The sequence below is a fragment of the Lissotriton vulgaris genome, chromosome 11 (assembly GCF_964263255.1).
Source record: "Lissotriton vulgaris chromosome 11, aLisVul1.2, whole genome shotgun sequence".
Classification (NCBI taxonomy): domain Eukaryota; kingdom Metazoa; phylum Chordata; class Amphibia; order Caudata; family Salamandridae; genus Lissotriton; species Lissotriton vulgaris.
In genome coordinates, this window is record NC_141699.1 from 532894393 (window position 1) to 532914664 (window position 20272).

The window sequence follows — 20272 nt, forward strand, 5'->3', positions numbered from 1 at the left end:
GTGTGTGGTATTAGGACATCATTTTACAGCAGAACTCATGATGCGCCTCTTCCATTTAATCCTACTCCCAAAGTGTCGTCACAATTGTAAATCAGCGTAAACTCTTAAACCACCTGAAGCAGAGACATTATACAACGATATCCTCAGCTATTCCAGCCTCCTGAGCTCTTAGACCCGCCCCCTCAGTAGGCAAGCGACGCTGTGTCCTCCGTTGCAGCCGCTCCCCGTCAGCTCAGTCAGGAGTCCTTCCAGCTGGTGTTCAGTGCATAACTAGTAAATGCTTATCCAGAAGACAAGATGCGAGTCCTGCTGCTTCTCCTCCTCCCCAGCTGCGGATGGTGTTTAGGTAACTACGAGAGGGACTTTTAGTATGCCTATACTATAGTATCCTATAAGGGAATGCAGCTCTTTGTGAGTGTATGTTTGAGGCATCTGTGCAGTGTGCCACGACTCGGCTGAAGATATATAAGATATATGCGCAGTGGGGTGCACCATAAACGAGGCTGTAGTGCATATCTGTGTGGTGTGACATATCACGACATAAGCTGTACATCAGTGGCGTATGATATATACATCACTGCTGACGCTCTTGTGAATCTATGTAATACGGTACATCACAGGTAAAGAGCTGTTGTATACCTGTGCAGTACAGTACTCGTTGCTGAAGTTCTGTTGTGCGTCTGCAGTGGAGTACTACCGCTGAAACGTTACCTTGAACCTGTGCAGCTTGGGACTTCCTGGCTGAAACTATTGTGTGTGCTTATGCAGTATGATACATGACATGGATGAAGATCTACCTGTTATGTGCCTATACAGTAAGATACATTTGCGAGGCAGCTCTTTTGTGCTTCTGTTCAGTGTTATCCATTACAATTGAAGAAGCTTTGTTGAGTGTACAAAACAGTAGATCTCGGTCATCATATGTATACAATAGCACACATCACAGCTGAAGCTATATTGTATACCTTTGCAGTATGATATATCACAAATAAAGCTCCATTACATATCTTTTCAATATAGTAAACATTAGACCTGAAGCTCTGTTGTGTACTTGGGGAATATTGTATTGTATTGTAAATAGGATTTATATAGCGCTTACTACCACTGACGAGGCGTCGAAGGGCTTTTTCAGAGAGTAGCTCGCTACTCCTGATCCCAAGGGTTAGTGTTGAATTAGTATAGTGAAATAGAAAAGTATTTTGAGTGGTGGATAGGTTAGTCAGTCATTTGGATTCAGAAGGATAGCGAAGGGAGAGAAGAGGGGAAAAGGTTTGCATTTAAATAGCTCTTGTTACCCCTGATGGGGGGGTTGAAGCCCTTTTTTAGCGAGTAGCAAGCTACTCCAGAATCCATAAAGGATTAGTGTTGAATTAGGATAGTGAAATATAAAAGTAATTTGAGTGGTGGATAGTTAAGTCAGTAATTTGGATTGAGAATGGTAGCAGAGGGATAGAAGGGGGAAAAACGTTTGCATTTATATAGCACTTGTTACCCCTGATGCAGTGTTGACGTGCTTTTTTGGTGAGTAGTACTCTACTCTGGAACCCATAAAAGATTAGAGGTGAATTTGTATAGTGAAATATGAAAGTAATATGAGTGGTGGGTATGGTAGTCAGTTATTTGGATAGGGAAGAGTAGCAGAGGGATATGAGAGGGAAAATGGTTTGCAATTAAATATTGCTTGCTACCCATGATGAGGTGTTGAACAGTGGCGTAACAAAAGTTAAGGGGGGCCCCTCTGCAAGGTACATGGAGGGACCCCCACTCCGGATTTACTTTGGAGCGCTCAGTTCTGATAACTAAGCTGAGGGGCCCCCTGCAGCTCTGGGGCATCACGCACCGCAGGAGCTTCGAAGGCCTGTGTTACCCCCCTGAAGTTGGTGTTTTTTCGGAGAGTAGCACGCTACTCCGCAACCCATAAAGGATTAGTGGTGAATTAGTATAGTGAAATATGAAATTTGAGAAGCGGACATGTTAGTCTGTTATTTATATATATATACATATATACATTTATATTACCTACTGGCGGTCGCCAGTAGGTAGTTATAGTTAGGATTTTTTTCAATGTTAAATCTCAAAATTCTATTTGAAATAACTTTGGCGCCGGTTGTCGAATCTGACTGAAAATTTCCTCAAAATGGCCTCGCGGCGTTCCGGCCCTTCCCTGAAAGTTTGGGGGGGATTCGTCAAGCGGGGGCCGAGATAAAAGGGGGGTCTCAAAACGCGTTTTCCCCATGTTAATTTCCATAGGGCGGTCGATTTCACTTTTAGCCCGAACGGCTGAATGGATTTCGACCAAATTTGGCAAAATTGTAGGGACTGGTAGCCCGATGTGCCTTTGCTATGTCTCAAGATATGTGCTCCAAAGGATTTTGAGTAATTTAGGTTCAAAAAAATATATATATCTATGGCAGCACCCCGGTACGCGCCCCGGGGAGCGCAGCGGGCGTGCTAAGCGACTTGCGCATGGAAAGCTGATTGGCTCTCGGGTGTCTGTAAACATTCGAAACAGTCCGGAGCAGCCGCCATCTTGTGTCTCGGTAAAATCGAGACACAAGAGGTGGCTAAAACAAAGGGGGAAATGACAATAAGGGGGCAGGGATAGACCCCCCTGACCCCCTAGGTTTGATGTTTGTGCCAAAAAAGGGCCCTGCGGGGTAAAAGATTTTACTTTTTTTTGATTTGCGCGGGGGCAGCTCCCAGTACGCGCACCGGGGAGCGTACCGGAAAGCTTACCATGGGGAAAAAAGAATGACAGTTTTTAAAAAGAAGTAGCCTTTTATTAGAAATTGGAGGTAGTTCTGAAAAGAACTGTTTTTTTTCTTCTTTTTGTTGTTTTAGATTTTTTGTATGTTTTATGAACATTTTGAACTTTATTTGGCTTTTCAGAACACTTTTATATTTTTTTTGTATTTTTCATGGGGAGAAACGAAAAAATAGGGAATTGGAAATGGCTCAACTGGAGCGAAAAAAAAGAAAAGAAATAACTAGGGTCGATTGGGGCATTTGTGGTTGTCCCCAGCAAGGATGATGAGCTTTACGCTCTCTTCTCCGTAGGAGATGGTCTTCCCACAATATTTGCATGTGATTCTGAAATCTGCAAATCGTGGCTGAACGCAACGCATCGTTTCATTTTCTTCTGGTGTTGAGGGAGTGGGTTGCTTTCTTTTTGAGCTGGTTCATGTTGATGGGGAAGGGTTACTGGCCAGTTCCTTCATTTCTGCAGCAGAATAGTTTATAGGATGCTTGAGCTGCATGTGGCGGATCATTGTGTGATTTCCAAAGGAATATTTTTTAAGAGGGTTCCCTCTGGAAAGTTCCATGCCACAGATTAGGCAAGCCACCTTGGCTGCATTTACCTTTTTCTTCCCCTGTGGAAGAGAAAAAAACTCCCAAATAATGTGTGGTCTAGGCTGGTATGGGGTATTGTGTTCTTGGAGAAATGTTCTCGTCCTTTCTTCCTCCTCCTCCTCCTCCTCCTCTTCCTCCTCTTCTTGACCACCAATGAACACTTGTGGTGGTCCTTTTGGTTGTTGTGGTGGTGGTGGTGGTGCAGATGCACCAGCTGCTGCTGCTACTGAAGCCATTATGAAGATGAAAATTGTACAGAGAGGTACAAGCAGGTCTTCCTCAGTCAAAGGACAAAGTCAGAAGAAAGGAAAAAGGTGGGGTCTTTCATCAGAAGGGAAAAAAAAAGTTAGATCCAATGAAAAGTGTTATTTTCAGGTCACATGACCAGGGGCTTCATCATTATGAAACCAAAACTGTTATGAACCAATGAAAAGTGTTATTTTCAGGTTATATGACCCGATGCGCTTACGCTACGCGCCCCGGGGCGTGCCCGGGACGCGTCACGTAAGCGCGTCGGAAGTTTACATTGCGCGATCCTATTCGCACGAGTGCTTCCGGGTGAGCTTACGCCGTGCGTTTCACGCAGACGCGGCTACGCGAAACGTCACTATCATGTTTAAGAAAACGATAATGGCGCTTACCGGACGCTCCCCGGTGCGCTCCCCGGGGCGCTTCAATTAATTACTCTTTCTGGGGCGCACCCCGGGGCGCGCTCCGGGAGCGCATCAAGGCAACAAAAAAAATAATAATAATAATATATTTATATATATTTTTTTAAAAAATAGGCAAAATTGTGGGGACTGGTAGCCCGATGTGTCTTTGCTATGTCTCAAGATATATGCTCACGTCGTTTTTACGAAAATGAACTTTGAAAAATATATATTGGGCTACATTGGGCTATATATATATTAGAGCCAAAAGGTAGCCCAATGTAGCCCAATGTAGCCCAAAGATGGCCACCAGAGACAAAAAACAAAAAAAAGTAACCAAAAAAAAGCCAAAAAAAGTCAAAATATAGCTCAATAACAGAATGTCCCAGAGAACAACTAGTGCACTAACAGTCTTACTTATAAACTGAGATTTATAGTTAGGAATTAGCATTTAAAAAACCTTTGAAATTCACGGAAAAACCATAGGTTTAACACCAGTTATAGTTAGGAATTAGCATTTAAAAAACCTATGAAATTCACTGAAAAAACCATAGGTTTCACACCAGTTATAGTTAGGAATTTGCATTTAAAAAACCTATTAAATTCACATAAAAAACCATAGGTTTCAAACCAGTTATAGTTAGCTGGAAATTTTACTGACATAAAACCATTGAAATTCCCACGTTATAGTTAGTTGGACTCACTATAACTTGCGCGTGCAATGCACTGCTGCTGACGTCACATATTACATTACTCATGACATGGTCAGTGACATCACTCATGACATCACTGATGACACCATCCAGTGAATGTGTGACTTTATGAAAAATAAATATGTTTTATATATGTATTTGGAAAGGTCGATGGAACAATCCATTTTTAAAAAAGTGTCTTAAAGGATGTTTTTTTTTTGTAAAAATGATTGGTTAACTGGCTTATTAAGTGTATTTTAGTGAATACATATATTAGGGAGTAATGTTTAAAAATTAAAAAATATGTATCAGTGTTTCACTTTGTGTATAAGTGGCTGCATGGGTTGGTGAGTAACTACATGTGTGTGTGTATGGGTTATTAGATTTTTTTTAGTATCAGTATGAGTGACTGTTTTGTTTAGTGTGGGAATTACTTACTACACTGACTCTTTTTTTGAATGTATTTTAAAGACTGCATATGTGCAGGACTGCATGGTTGAATAGTGTGGATAAGTGTATGTTAGTGAGTAAATGACTCTCTCACTAGTGTTTTTAACAGTAACTACATATGTTTTAATATAGAATATGTGAATATTGATGCATATCAGTGAGTATATGTGAGAGTAAGAGATTGTAAGAGTTCCTGTTTAAATAAGTATGTGTTTCGAAAAGTGATTGTTTAAGAGAATAAATATTTGTAATTTTCATTAGAAGTAAGGTGGTAGTGTGTGTATTGCTCTTTATGCAAATAAATGGATGATCAATAGTTTATTTGCATGTGTGAGTATGTGTGTGAGTAACTTTTGGATGACTGTCGGTGTGTAACAAGATGTATAGGTGTATCACTTCATATGATGGGTGAGTATATGTATGAGTGACTACAGAGAACTGTTGGTGAATGAGTGGATGTGTATATAGATGGTGGAATTACTGAATTGGTTGTTGTAACTGAAATGGGTAAAATTACAGTGAAAGGAGATCTGTCACTAAGTCACAAGAATGGTATCATCAGTGATGTCATGAGTGATGTCACTGACCATGTCATGAGTGATGTAATATGTGACGTCATCAGCAGTGCATTGCACACGCAAGTTATAGTGAGTCCAACTAACTATAACGTGGGAATTTCAATGGTTTTATGTCAGTAAAATTTCCAGCTAACTATAACTGGTGTGAAACCTATGGCTTTTTATGTGAATATATATATATATATATATATTCACTGAAAAGACACAAATTAGAGTGATGTTATGGTTAGGTGAAAAATATGTGACTGTTAAACTGTAACATTTTAAAACATTAAAAGCCACTGAAATTCACCATTTAAAATTACCTGAATTAACTATAACTCACACCCCCACCATGCACGGCGTTATCATCATAGATGTTATTTCAGATGTCATCATTGATAGTATCACTGATGTCACAGACCATGTCATAAGTGATGTATTATGTGAGGTAATAAGCAGTGCATGTTGTGGGCACGAGTTAAAGTTACTTCAGTTAACAATAGTAGGAAGCTGGCTTTTTATTTGGTAGTGCCAATGTAAAGGCACACCATGAAGAAAGTCCAGACAACTCTTATTGGCTTACAAAGCTTAAATTAATAATCCCACATGCTCTATTTGCAATAGTGTGGTCGAGCAGTTTAGGCTTATCAGAGGGTAGTGTTAAGCACTTGTTGTACAAACCGAGTCAATAAATGAGACACACTGTGAAGAAGAAACTCAAGACTAATTTAAAAAAATAACACAGATTTTCATATAATTTTCGGCACCAAGGCCTCTGGGATAAAGCAAATACTTTAGAAGGTATAGATCTTTACAGGTAAAACTGTAGAAAATCACAGCTGTCAAATTTGAGGGATGACCCCCAAACATGATAATGTTATCTTATGGGATGAAAAGACGTGTACTGCATAGGTACACTTGCAACCAGTTGTAGAAGGTATCCTTTAGGGTTGAAGGTTCTTATGACCGAGGGTCCAAGAAACTACCAGCATTTTGGGTCACACTAACATGGGGTGTATGGATACAGAGTTACTGGTCGTGTTGTTAGCCTTGAGCGCTACGTGGTAAAGTTTAAAGAGACCTTTCAAAACAACAGTGTCTGCAAGGGGAGACTTGGGGACAAGTCCATCGGAACACAACGGGGGGGGGGCTTGGCTCCTGGGCACTCCTAGGCCAAGAGGAAGCAGGCTGAAGTCATGTACTTGGGCTGTGGGGCTCGGTTGCAGAGGTGCTGGCTGGATGGTCACTTAGCACTAGAGGCTCTCACAATTCTGGGGTACCTGCAGGGGAGGGAAAAGAAACAAAGCAGGGCTACTCTCAGTGTGGAGCTTGTCTCTTCTGAAGTCTCTCAAAGTGAAGATATGTTTTTTGGTGGTGGTGTTTGGATTGAACACAAACAAGAATTGGTGAGCGCAAGTGCCTTGGCAGGCAGGGTATTGGTGCAGGGTAGCTCTTGGAGGGTCTAGAATCTCAAAACTTGAAGCAGAGATGAGGCAGACCTCAAAGAGCTTCAGGAACCTGCTCCTGTTGTGTTGCTACTTAGATTAATCCGATGATCAACAACACGGAGTACTGGGTAGATGCTTTCAGTCCCTGAAGATGTAGGGTGATGGCTCCTCTACCCTAAGGGAGATGCTTCCTGATTGTTGAAGTTTCTGGATGGTCCTCAACAGCTTTGGGAGGATGCACAGCTTCTGAATGAGTCGATCGGTGCAACTGTCAAGGTTCCAGCAGCAAGGCAGGGCTTGGTGCCAGGTAGTGGTGGAGTCCTCTGTTTTTGCAGGAACTGCTCTTTTTTGTCCTTTTTTCAGTTCCCATGAGATGAGTAGGAGTTCCTGGTATCGGAGGGCCATCTAAATACTGAATTTAGGGGTGTTAAGAGGATTGTAATGTAGTAGCCAATGGGCTACCTACCTACGGGGTAACTACACCCCCTATATGACCAATTTATGTGGAGAGTGGGCATAAACCTGACCCATAGTTCCTAGTCTCACAAAAAACAAGATGTCAAAACACTTTTTCGAGTGTCAACTTCATATAGCCCACCTTAGGGGTGTGCCCAGACTGGTAGTGCAACACATTTACCAGCTCGCTAATTTTCCCACCCGATCTGGTGCCAAATAGCTCAAAGGGCATGGGGTGGCATACTCCAGGTCTGGAGGAAGCTGAGGTTGCATATCAAAGGTGGCAGAAGCTTTGAAGCCTCTGGCCTTCTTATGCTAGTTCTCTAGCCATTCTGCTTGAGGAGGTGTGTTCACCTCCCTATAGAGTAGGCCTTTTTCCAGACCTCTGAGAGTATTGGCTCTCCCAAGCAGAGAGTTGGAAACTTGTCTGTGGTGGCAGGCTGGAAGAGTCCAGTAAACCAGCACTCTAAAAGACTCGTAGGTTTCAGGGGGTACCTTTAAGGTGCCCTCTGGGTGCATGCCATAATAAATGCAATACTGGAATCAATGTTTGATACCAAACACCATTCTTTTCAGTGACACCTTTATGTATCTGGGTAACTCGTAATTACCAGTGCCCAGCACATATGCTTAAGATGGCTTCCTGATCACTTGCAATGTCGTGGCACTGGAAATAGATTTTACAGGGGAATATCTGCCTGCTCATGCAGAAATGTCCTTACATATAACGTAATGCGCCCTGCCTTATGGCTCAAAGGCCTGCCGTAGGGGTGATTTACATACAGAGGGCAAGCACATCCACGTCATGTTTTCAAAATGGTTTGCACTATTTCACACATCCTGTAACGGCAGGCTGCAAGCATTTTTTTGTGGGAGTCCATTTAGGTAGCATAATGCAATCTGCAGCCATAGTGACCCTCTTTTGTACCAGAGGTACCGCTTACTAGGGACTTACAGGGGTGCTAATGTCCTTGCCAATTGGGTTACAATCAGATATTTACCTGTTTTAAGGGAAAGAGCACTGTCTCTGGGGGCATAGTAAGCAGGGACCCCATGCACTTTCAGCCGAAAAGCACCAGTACTAGGTCAAAAAAAGAGGGGGTGACCCTGTCAAAAATGGGCACATTCCTCCAGCTATAATGGGTGAATATAAGTGGTTTTCAGAGTGTAAAATGTTACGGCCTAACTGACATTTTCACTTAGGTATAGCATCATTTTAACCTTTATTTTTTTCAGAGAAATTCAGAATTAAAAAAATGTAAAGTAAGATAGGATAACCAAACCTAACTTCTAACATCACCTTAACCTTTGTTTTTTCTGCAAGTTTCTAAGTTTAGTTTTAGCATAAAGTAACAATATAAAGGGTTCATTTAAAAAAGAAAATAATGATCAGGCTTCCCGGACCCTGGTCCACCCAGGGGAGATTCTAATTGGAAGGAACAGGGCCCACCGTACAGCAGTATCATGATAATACACAGAAGTGCTACAAAACAAACAAATGCTTTTTGACCTGGGGGTAGAAGTTTTAGATCTCTCTGGGGCCCACCCACAAGGCCTAGAAGGCAGGGCATCCCTACAATTTCCCCCTCTATGTTACTTGTATTCATTTTCCAGAACAAGGGAACTGATTCCTTGAGATCTAAGATGGCTGACAAACATCTTGCTGATGTGAGACAGCCACTCAGAACTTAGCTTTTGATCTACCTTTCCCGCCATCCTTCTGCGTCTCTAGATAGCTAAACATATTGAACCTAAATTTCTCTAAAACTACTGAACAGATTTGACACCAAATCAGAAACAATTATGCTTTCTTTGTAAAAGTGTAGCTTTCTGCCAAATTTGGTGTCATTTGGTTCATACGTTTTGGCTGTAACTGTGTTTAAATTCCAGTGGCCAATTGCATATGGAAATTGTGTTTTGGGGTCCCCCTCTCCACAGATCACCCCCAATATTTTCCAGGACAGATCTGAGGTGGAGGAACCCTTTTTGCAAAGTTTTATGAAGATTTATGAAATGGAGCCAAAGTTATTAGCAAACCCAAAAATATATTCCCTGTTGAAACTTGGTCCTAACCATAAGCTTCACAGTGATGACTGTAACTGTGTAATGTGTATGTGTGAACATATATATAGTCAGAGTGAGGTTATTGGATCTAAATGTTTTACAATCTTAGTCTACTGATGGTTCCAATGGTGAGTATGCCATAAAACCTATAAATCTTGTGCCCAGGTAATATCAACATTCACTATAGGTCTACATGACACGATTTGTTCAAAACTTTTATTTTTTTTTAAAAAGCAGCATTGTCAAAAGAATCACTCCAAAAAAGTTCAAATAAATGACCTTTAGTAGGATTTTCAGTCAAAGTAACAGGTAAGTGGTAAAATGCATCCAAAATAAGTCAATAATCCTTAGAAATGTAAATGGAAATAGAACATTTACAGACAGATTCATCAAAGGAAATTCGGCTCGCAAAGGGCCAGATTCTGAGAATCTGGCCCTTTGCAAGCACTATTTTTGCATTTGGGATTCATCATCCCAAATGCAAAAATCGCAATTATAGAAATCGCTAAATTGTGATGAATTGCATTTAAAGAATCTCAATTTGAGATTCCTTAAATGCAATTAATGAACCATTTAAAAATTGCGAATTCGCAATCTGGGGCCGCTATTTACCGCGAAGTCCAACTACGGGGTAAATAGCGAAAACTTAGAAAAATGAACTTTAGTGCATTTTTCTAAGTTGTATGTTACACACACACATGTCCTTTTGACATGTGTGTGCGCAACACCAGTGCACATTACCATTTCAGGGATGCTACAGGGTGTCCTTTGGACACACTGGCACCCTTGAAATCACTTCCTTATTTGTGAATCGCTATTTGCTAATCGCAAATAAGGAATGACTCCCCATTCATTCCTATGGGCCTTTAGGCCCATAGGAATGAATGGGGAGTCATTCCTTATTTGCGATTAGCAATTAGCGAATCGCAAATAAGGAATCTGTAAGAATCGCAATAAATATTGCGATTTCTACATGAATCCCGTTTTGCGAGTCACTAATAGCGATTCCTTAAAAATCGCTATTAAGGACTCGCAAAACATGACAATGATGAATGTGGGGGTTAAAGTGAAGAGTTTCAAGAGATAGAAGGTTATTTCAATCAACTATTTAATTAACCCAGGATATACCAGAGAACTGATGTTCTAATTGGCATGCGATTCAAATTGTGCAATACACTGAAAACCTGACTCTTTGAGCAAGCCCTCCAGGGCTTGTCTTACACACTGGCTACTAATAAAACTCCAATAACATAATATTTATTCTATATATAAAGTATCTAATGAAGCTCTGGCATCTCTCAATACGTGGAGGGCTCACTAGGACTTAACTGACATTTTCACCTAAGTATAACATCATTTTAACCTTTATTTTTTTCAGAGAAGTTGTGAGTTAAAAAAAATGTAAAGTAAGATAGTATGACCAAACCTAACTATAACATCCCCTTAACCTTTGTTTTTTCAGAGAGTTTCTAAGTTTAGTTTTACCATAAAGTAACAATATAAAGGGGGCATTTAAAAAAGAAAATAATGATCAGGTTTCCCGGACCCTGGTCCACCCAGGAGAGTTTCTAAATGGAAGGAACTGGGCCCACCGTACAGCAGTATCATGATACTACACTGTATGCTAAAAGACAAACAAATGCATTTTGGCCTTGGGGGTGGAAGTTTTAGATCTCTCTGGGGCTCACCCACAAGGCCTAGTGGGCAGGGCATCCCTTCAATTTCCCCCTCTATGTTACTTTTCTACTTTTTCCAGAACATGTGTACTGAGTCCCCAAGATCTAAAATGGCTGACAAACGTCTTGTTGATATGAGGCAGCCACTCAGAACTTATCTTTCGATCTGCCTTTCCCGCCATACTTCTGCGCCTATGGCTAGTTAAACACTTTGAACCGAAATTTCTCTAAAACTACTGAACAGATTTTACACCAAATCAGAACCAATTACACTTTCCGTATAAAGATCTAGCTGTCTGCCAAATTTGGTGTCATTTGGTTCATAGGTTCTGGCGGCAACCGTGTCTAAATTCCTGTGGCCAATTGCATATGGAAAATTTGTTTTGGGACCCCCATCTCCACAGATCACTCCCAATATTTTCCAGGACAGAGCTGAGGTGGAGGAACCTTTTTTGCAAAGTTTCGTGAAGATTTATTAAATGGAGCCAAAGTTATTAGCAACCCCCAAAAAATATTCCCTGTTGAAACTTGGTCCTAACCATAAGCTGCACAGTGATGACTGTAACTGTGTATGTGTGAACATATACATAGTCTGAGTGAGGTTAGTGGATTTAAATGTTTGAAAATCTTAGTCTACTGATGGTTCCAATGGTGAGTAGGCCATAAATCCTATACATCTTGTGCCCAGGTAATATCAACATTTACTATAGGTCTACATGACAAGATTTGTTCAACACTTTTATTTTTAAAAAAGGCAACATTGTCAATAGAATTACTCCAAATAAGTTCAAATAAATTACTTTTAGTAGGATTTTCAGGTAAAGTAACAGGTAAGTGGTAAAATGCATCCAAAATAAGTCAATAATCCTTAGAAAATAAATGGAAAGAGAACATTTAGATTGAAGAGTTTCAAGAGATAGAAGATTATTTCAATCAACTATTTAATTAACCCAGGATATACCACAGAACTGATGTTCTAATTGGCATGCGATTCAACTTGTGCAATACTCTGAAAACCTGACTCTTTGAGCAAGCCCTCCAGGGCTTGTCTTACACACTGGCTACTATTAAAACTCCAATAATATAATATGTATTCTATGGATAAAGTATCTAATGAAGATCTGGCATCTCTCAATAGGTGGAGGGCTCGCTAAGATTTTGAAATGCTGCTTTAGGATATGACAGAGAAGAAGAGAGGACAAGGGGCATATTATCAAGGGGGTTTATCTCTGCTTTTTTGGCTTTAAAAGCCAAGAAAGCGGAGATAAAATTATCTCCCTATTACCTAGCTGTCGCTAACACCAGTTAGTGACAGCTAGTAGGAGATAGCGACCATCTTGGGCCCCACTTTGCATGTCAGTGATATTTATCACTAATGACATGCAAAGTGGGCGTGCCAAGATATTAGCGACTGAAAACAGTCGCTAACATCGCTATCTCCTATTACCAACTTTTGGAGATATTCGCTCTAAGCGCGAATATCTCCAAAAGCTAAAACCTGCCCTGAGCAGTTCTTAGCCATGTTATCCAATGGGAGGTGGATAACATGGCTAAGAGCATTAGCTCGGTAATGCATGAATATTGCTGACTTTTCAGCGATAGTCATGCATTGCGGCAATTTTTATCGCATTTGCGATAAACCTTGGTAATACCAAGGTTTATTTGCGGTAAAAATCGCCGCAGCTCAGCGGTAAATTTTTGTCTCTAACCAAGCAATAGCGATAATTATGGCTATTGCTTGGTAATATGCCCCAAGGTGTGCAGATTGTTTATTCGACACTTACAAACGTGCCGAGACTTCAACACAGCATTAGCTACATACCAGAGAAGAGGCTGCTAAGAAAAAGCAGTTTATACATGATGCTAAGCATTGCACTGCAACCTATGAATGAGCGAGCAACGTCATTTGTGAGACACTGCAGTACATATTTCTAAGTGAAAACTCCCACAGGTAAATTGTATAATATGTGTCGTTTATAGTAATTATACATATTATCTGTATGCAAATCATGCAGTTTTTGTTTTTGTTAATTTTGTGTGCTTGTTTTCTATAGCACTATATTTTTATACAAAAGAAGGCCATGCTAGGTTTATAGTTCCATCTTTTGTGTGAAACACTTTTTGTTGTTCCAATTGTGTTACACCCCTCTTGGGGACTATTTAGGGATGGGTGTAACTCATTCAATTCTGTGTAGTGTAAGCACGCAAAATTACCTAACAATTCCATGAGATTACGTGAGAGGAGTAATTCTGTATTTAGCCCTGTTTCTCAGCGCAAAAAATACCTCCTGGCATCCAAAATGGAACTGAGGATGCATTTTGCTCTAAGACACAGTGCTAAATGCAACAGGACATGAATGTGGCCTTGGGGTAGGGTTTTCCTTAACCTACTACTGGTATTTAGCAATATATTTAAAGCGCAAAAAGCACCCTTGCATCCAAAATGAACACAAATATACATTTTTGACTAAGAAATAGAGCTAATTGCAGCAGAAAAAGAATACCAAGCACGAGACGACGTTCGCTCTTGCTGAATGTAATCTGGTGGTAGGATTTTTCGCCCAAATGACTCCTAATTTTGTAGGCAGGAGTAATTGCTTAATTAACAATAATTCTATGTCAAAGAGTAACACAGATTCAACAAAACTACTTAGATTACTCTGGCACGATCACAATTCTGCCCATGACTAGAAGCATTAACAGGGATTTTGACATTGTGCTGCAACCACTTTTCCCTGTAAAAAGTTTAATTCACGAAAGTATATCAATATTACTCTTTGAGACACTTCAAATCATCTAGTGTTTGTTTGTATTACACTTGCATCAGTACAAAGCAATAGAAATCTGGGGCTGCAAGGGTTAGCAGCTGGAGTGTGTAGGAGGAAGATAGCAGATCTTGAGAATATTAATTGTAAATATTTATTTTTTCTTTAATAAGAAATGGAGAAAAAACTGTTTTTGCCACAATTTTTACATCCCTGGAATGGCGTGAGATGTATGTGAAATCCCACTATCTAATTAAGACGTGTTACAAGTCATATTTTTAAACAGAGTATAAAAGGGGGTGGTGATGGACGGAGCATCTGAATCAATCAAACACTCACACCCAGTCAAAAGATCTGGGTTTAATCCATCACCGTTCTTTAGCCCACTCTGCCACCCCAGTTCAGACAAGGCTATATGCAATGACCCTGTGCCTCATGGCCTCCATGGCCGCCATAAGTGTGGCAGGGTATGCTCAGACGTGAGTCCCTTGCTCACTTTGCCACTGGATTCAAGCAAGCCGGGCTGAAGACGGCTGGAATGCCAGAAACCGGTCCTCGGATGCTTGTTTCCGGTCCAGGGAAGACATGGCTTGGCAGTTCGGGCTGGACTGTTCCCATGAGGCACAGGGTCAGACTGATTTGCATATAGCCATGTCTGAACTGGGGTGGCAGAGTGGGCTAAAGAACGGTGATGGATTAAACCCAGATCTTTTGACTGGGTGTGAGTGTTTGATTGATTCAGATGCTCCGTCCATCACCACCCCCTTTTGTACCGCTTTTGGCTGCCATGAGTGTGGCAGGGTATGCTCAGACGTGAGTCCCTTGGTCGATTGGGGCATTTGTGGTTGTCCCCAGCAAGGATGATGAGCTTTACGCTCTCTTCTCCGTAGGAGATGGTCTTCCCACAATATTTGCATGTGATTCTGAAATCTGCAAATCGTGGCTGAACGCAACGCATCGTTTCATTTTCTTCTGGTGTTGAGGGAGTGGGTTGCTTTCTTTTTGAGCTGGTTCATGTTGATGGGGAAGGGTTACTGGCCAGTTCCTTCATTTCTGCAGCAGAATAGTTTATAGGATGCTTGAGCTGCATGTGGCGGATCATTGTGTGATTTCCAAAGGAATATTTTTTAAGAGGGTTCCCTCTGGAAAGTTCCATGCCACAGATTAGGCAAGTCACCTTGGCTGCATTTACCTTTTTCTTCCCCTGTGGAAGAGAAAAAAACTCCCAGATAATGTGTGGTCTAGGCTGGTATGGGGTATTGTGTTCTTGGAGAAATGTTCTCGTCCTTTCTTCCTCCTCCTCCTCCTCCTCCTCTTCCTCCTCTTCTTGACCACCAATGAACACTTGTGGTGGTCCTTTTGGTTGTTGTGGTGGTGGTGGTGGTGCAGATGCACCAGCTGCTGCTGCTACTGAAGCCATTATGAAGATGAAAATTGTACAGAGAGGTACAAGCAGGTCTTCCTCAGTCAATGGACAAAGTCAGAAGAAAGGAAAAAGGTGGGGTCTTTCATCAGAAGGAAAAAAAAAAGTTAGATCCAATGAAAAGTGTTATTTTCAGGTCACATGACCAGGGGCTTCATCATTATGAAACCAAAACTGTTATGAACCAATGAAAAGTGTTATTTTCAGGTTACATGACCCGACGCGCTTACGCTACGCGCCCCGGGGCGTGCCCGGGACGCGTCGCGTAAGCGCGTCGGAAGTTTACATTGCGCGATCCTATTCGCACGAGTGCTTCCGGGTGAGCTTACGTTGTGCGTTTCACGCAGACGCGGCTACGCGAAACGTCACTATCATGTTTAAGAAAACGATAATGGCGCTTACGGGACGCTCCCCGGTGCGCTCCCCGGGGCGCTTCAATTAATTACTCTTTCTGGGGCGCACCCGGGGGCGCGCTCCGGGAGCGCATCAAGGAAACAAAAAAAATAATAATAATAATATATTTATATATATTTTTTTTAAAAATAGGCAAAATTGTAGGGACTGGTAGCCCGATGTGTCTTTGCTATGTCTCAAGATATATGCTCACGTCGTTTTTACGAAAATGAACTTTGAAAAATATATATTGGGCTACATTGGGCTATATATATATATTAGAGCCAAAATGTAGCCCAATGTAGCCCAATGTAGCCCAAAGATGGCCACCAGAGACAAAAAACAAAAAAAAAGTAGCCAAAAAAACAGCCAAAAAAAGTCAAAATATAGCTCAATAACAGAATGTCCCAGAGAACAACTAGTGCACTAACAGTCTTACTTATAAACTGAGATTTATAGTTAGGAATTAGCATTTAAAAAACCTTTAAAATTCACGGAAAAACCATAGGTTTAACACCAGTTATAGTTAGGAATTAGCATTTAAAAAACCTATGAAATTCACTGAAAAAACCATAGGTTTCACACCAGTTATAGTTAGGAATTTGCATTTAAAAAACCTATTAAATTCACATAAAAAACCATAGGTTTCAAACCAGTTATAGTTAGCTGGAAATTTTACTGACATAAAACCATTGAAATTCCCACGTTATAGTTAGTTGGACTCACTATAACTTGCGCGTGCAATGCACTGCTGCTGACGTCACATATTACATCACTCATGACATGGTCAGTGACATCACTCATGACATCACTGATGACACCATCCAGTGAATGTGTGACTTTATGAAAAATAAATATGTTTTATATATGTATTTGGAAAGGTCGATGGAATAATCCATTTTTAAAAAAGTGTCTTAAAGGATGTTTTTTTTTTAAAAAAAATGATTGGTTAACTGGCTTATTAAGTGTATTTTAGTGAATACATATATTAGGGAGTAATGTTTAAAAATTAAAAAATATGTATCAGTGTTTCACTTTGTGTATAATTGGCTGCATGGGTTGGTGAGTAACTACATGTGTGTGTGTATGGGTTATTAGATTTTTTTTAGTATCAGTATGAGTGACTGTTTTGTTTAGTGTGGGAATTACTTACTACACTGACTCTTTTTTTGTATGTATTTTAAAGACTGCATATGTGCAGGACTGCATGGTTGAATAGTGTGGATAAGTGTATGTTAGTGAGTAAATGACTCTCTCACTAGTGTTTTTAACAGTAACTACATATGTTTTAATATAGAATATGTGAATATTGATGCATATCAGTGAGTATATGTGAGAGTAAGAAATTGTAAGAGTTTCTGTTTAAATAAGTATGTGTTTCGAAAAGTGATTGTTTAAGAGAATAAATATTTGTAATTTTCATTAGAAGTAAGGTGGTAGTGTGTGTATTGCTCTATATGCAAATAAATGGATGATCAATAGTTTATTTGCATGTGTGAGTATGTGTGTGAGTAACTTTTGGATGACTGTCGGTGTGTAACAAGATGTATAGGTGTATCACTTCATATGATGGGTGAGTATATGTATGAGTGACTACAGAGAACTGTTAGTGAATGAGTGGATCTGTATATAGATGGTGGAATTACTGAATTGGTTGTTGTAACTGAAATGGGTAAAATTACAGTGAAAGGAGATCTGTCACTAAGTCACAAGAATGGTATCATCAGTGATGTCATGAGTGATGCCACTGACCATGTCATGAGTGATGTAATATGTGACGTCATCAGCAGTGCATTGCACGCGCAAGTTATAGTGAGTCCAACTAACTATAACGTGGGAATTTCAATGGTTTTATGTCAGTAAAATTTCCAGCTAACTATAACTGGTGTGAAACCTATGGCTTTTTATGTGAATATATATATATATATATATTCACTGAAAAGACACAAATTAGTGTGATGTTATGGTTAGGTGAAAAATATGTGACTGTTAAACTGTAACATTTTAAAACATTAAAAGCCACTGAAATTCACCATTTAAAATTACCTGAATTAACTATAACTCACACCCCCACCATGCACGGCGTTATCATCATAGATGTTATTTCAGATGTCATCATTGATAGTATCACTGATGTCACAGACCATGTCATAAGTGATGTATTATGTGAGGTAATAAGCAGTGCATGTTGTGGGCACGAGTTAAAGTTACTTCAGTTAACAATAGTAGGAAGCTGGCTTTTTATTTGGTAGTGCCAATGTAAAGGCACACCATGAAGAAAGTCCAGACAACTCTTATTGGCTTACAAAGCTTAAATTAATAATCCCACATGCTCTATTTGCAATAGTGTGGTCGAGCAGTTTAGGCTTATCAGAGGGTAGTGTTAAGCACTTGTTGTACAAACCGAGTCAATAAATGAGACACACTGTGAAGAAGAAACTCAAGACTAATTTAAAAAAATAACACAGATTTTCATATAATTTTCGGCACCAAGGCCTCTGGGATAAAGCAAATACTTTAGAAGGTATAGATCTTTACAGGTAAAACTGTAGAAAATCACAGCTGTCAAATTTGAGGGATGACCCCTAAACATGATAATGTTATCTTATGGGATGAAAAGACGTGTACTGCATAGGTACACTTGCAAACAGTTGTAGAAGGTATCCTTTAGGGTTGAAGGTTCTTATGACCGAGGGTCCAAGAAACTACCAGCATTTTGGGTCACACTAACATGGGGTGTATGGATACAGAGTTACTGGTCGTGTTGTTAGCCTTGAGCGCTACGTGGTAAAGTTTAAAGAGACCTTTCAAAATAACAGTGTCTGCAAGGGGAGACTTGGGGACAAGTCCATCGGAACACAATGGGGGGGGGGGGGCTTGACTCCTAGGCCAAGAGGAAGCAGGCTGAAGTCATGTACTTGGGCTGTGGGGCTCGGTTGCAGAGGTGCTGGCTGGATGGTCACTTAGCACTAGAGGCTCTCACAATTCTGGGGTACCTGCAGGGGAGGGAAAAGAAACAAAGCAGGGCTACTCTCAGTGTGGAGCTTGTCTCTTCTGAAGTCTCTCAAAGTGAAGATATGTTTTTTGGTGGTGGTGTTTGGATTGAACACAAACAAGAATTGGTGAGCGCAAGTGCCTTGGCAGGCAGGGTATTGGTGCAGGGTAGCTCTTGGAGGGTCTAGAATCTCAAAACTTGAAGCAGAGATGAGGCAGACCTCAAAGAGCTTCAGGAACCTGCTCCTGTTGTGTTGCTACTTAGATTAATCCGATGATCAACAACACGGAGTACTGGGTAGATGCTTTCAGTCCCTGAAGATGTAGGGTGATGGCTCCTCTACCCTAAGGGAGATGCTTCCTGATTGTTGAAGTTTCTGGATGGTCCTCAACAGCTTTGGGAGGATGCACAGCTTCTGAATGAGTCGATCGGTGCAACTGTCAAGGTTCCAGCAGCAAGGCAGGGCTTGGTGCCAGGTAGTGGTGGAGTCCTCTGTTTTTGCAGGAACTGCTCTTTTTTGTCCTTTTTTCAGTTCCCATGAGATGAGTAGGAGTTCCTGGTATCGGAGGGCCATCTAAATACTGAATTTAGGGGCGTTAAGAGGATTGTAATGTAGTAGCCAATGGGCTACCTACCTACGGGGTAACTATACCCCCTATATGACCAATTTATGTGGAGAGTGGGCATAAACCTGACCCATAGTTCCTAGTCTCACAAAAAATAAGATGTCAAAACACTTTTTCGAGTGTCAACTTCATATAGCCCACCTTAGGGGTGTGCCCAGACTGGTAGTGCAACACATTTACCAGCTCGCTAATTTTCCCACCCGATCTGGTGCCAAATAGCTCTAAGGGCAGGGGGTGGCATACTCCAGGTCTGGAGGAAGCTGAGGTTGCATATCAAAGGTGGCAGAAGCTTTGAAGCCTCTGGCCTTCTTATGCTAGTTCTCTAGCCATTCTGCCTGAGGAGGTGTGTTCACCTCCCTATAGAGTAGGCCTTTTTCCTGACCTCTGAGAGTATTGGCTCTCCCAAGCAGAGCGTTGGAGACTTGTCTGTGGTGGCAGGCTGGAAGAGTCCAGTAAACCAGCACTCTAAAAGACTCTTAGGTTTCAGGGGGTACCTTTAAGGTGCCCTCTGGGTGCATGCCATAATAAATGCAATACTGGAATCAATGTTTGATACCAAACACCATTCTTTTCAGTGACACCTTTATGTATCTGGGTAACTCGTAATTACCAGTGCCCAGCACATATGCTTAAGATGGCTTCCTGATCACTTGCAATGTCGTGGCACTGGAAATAGATTTTACAGGGGAATATCTGCCTGCTCATGCAGAAATGTCCTTACAT

At 40.9% G+C, this 20272-nt stretch overlaps 1 protein-coding gene across 1 annotated transcript in view; it reads left to right on the forward strand.

Moving 5' to 3' along the window:
• The first annotated feature begins 254 nt into the window (after positions 1-254).
• LOC147683104 (fish-egg lectin-like) overlaps positions 255-20272 on the forward strand; it is a 339260-nt gene continuing 319242 nt past the window's right edge. The window contains exon 1 of the mRNA XM_086944782.1: positions 255-346. Coding sequence (XP_086800908.1) covers positions 298-346 — 49 coding nt within the window. The 5' untranslated portion in view covers positions 255-297. The remainder of the gene's footprint in view (positions 347-20272) is intronic.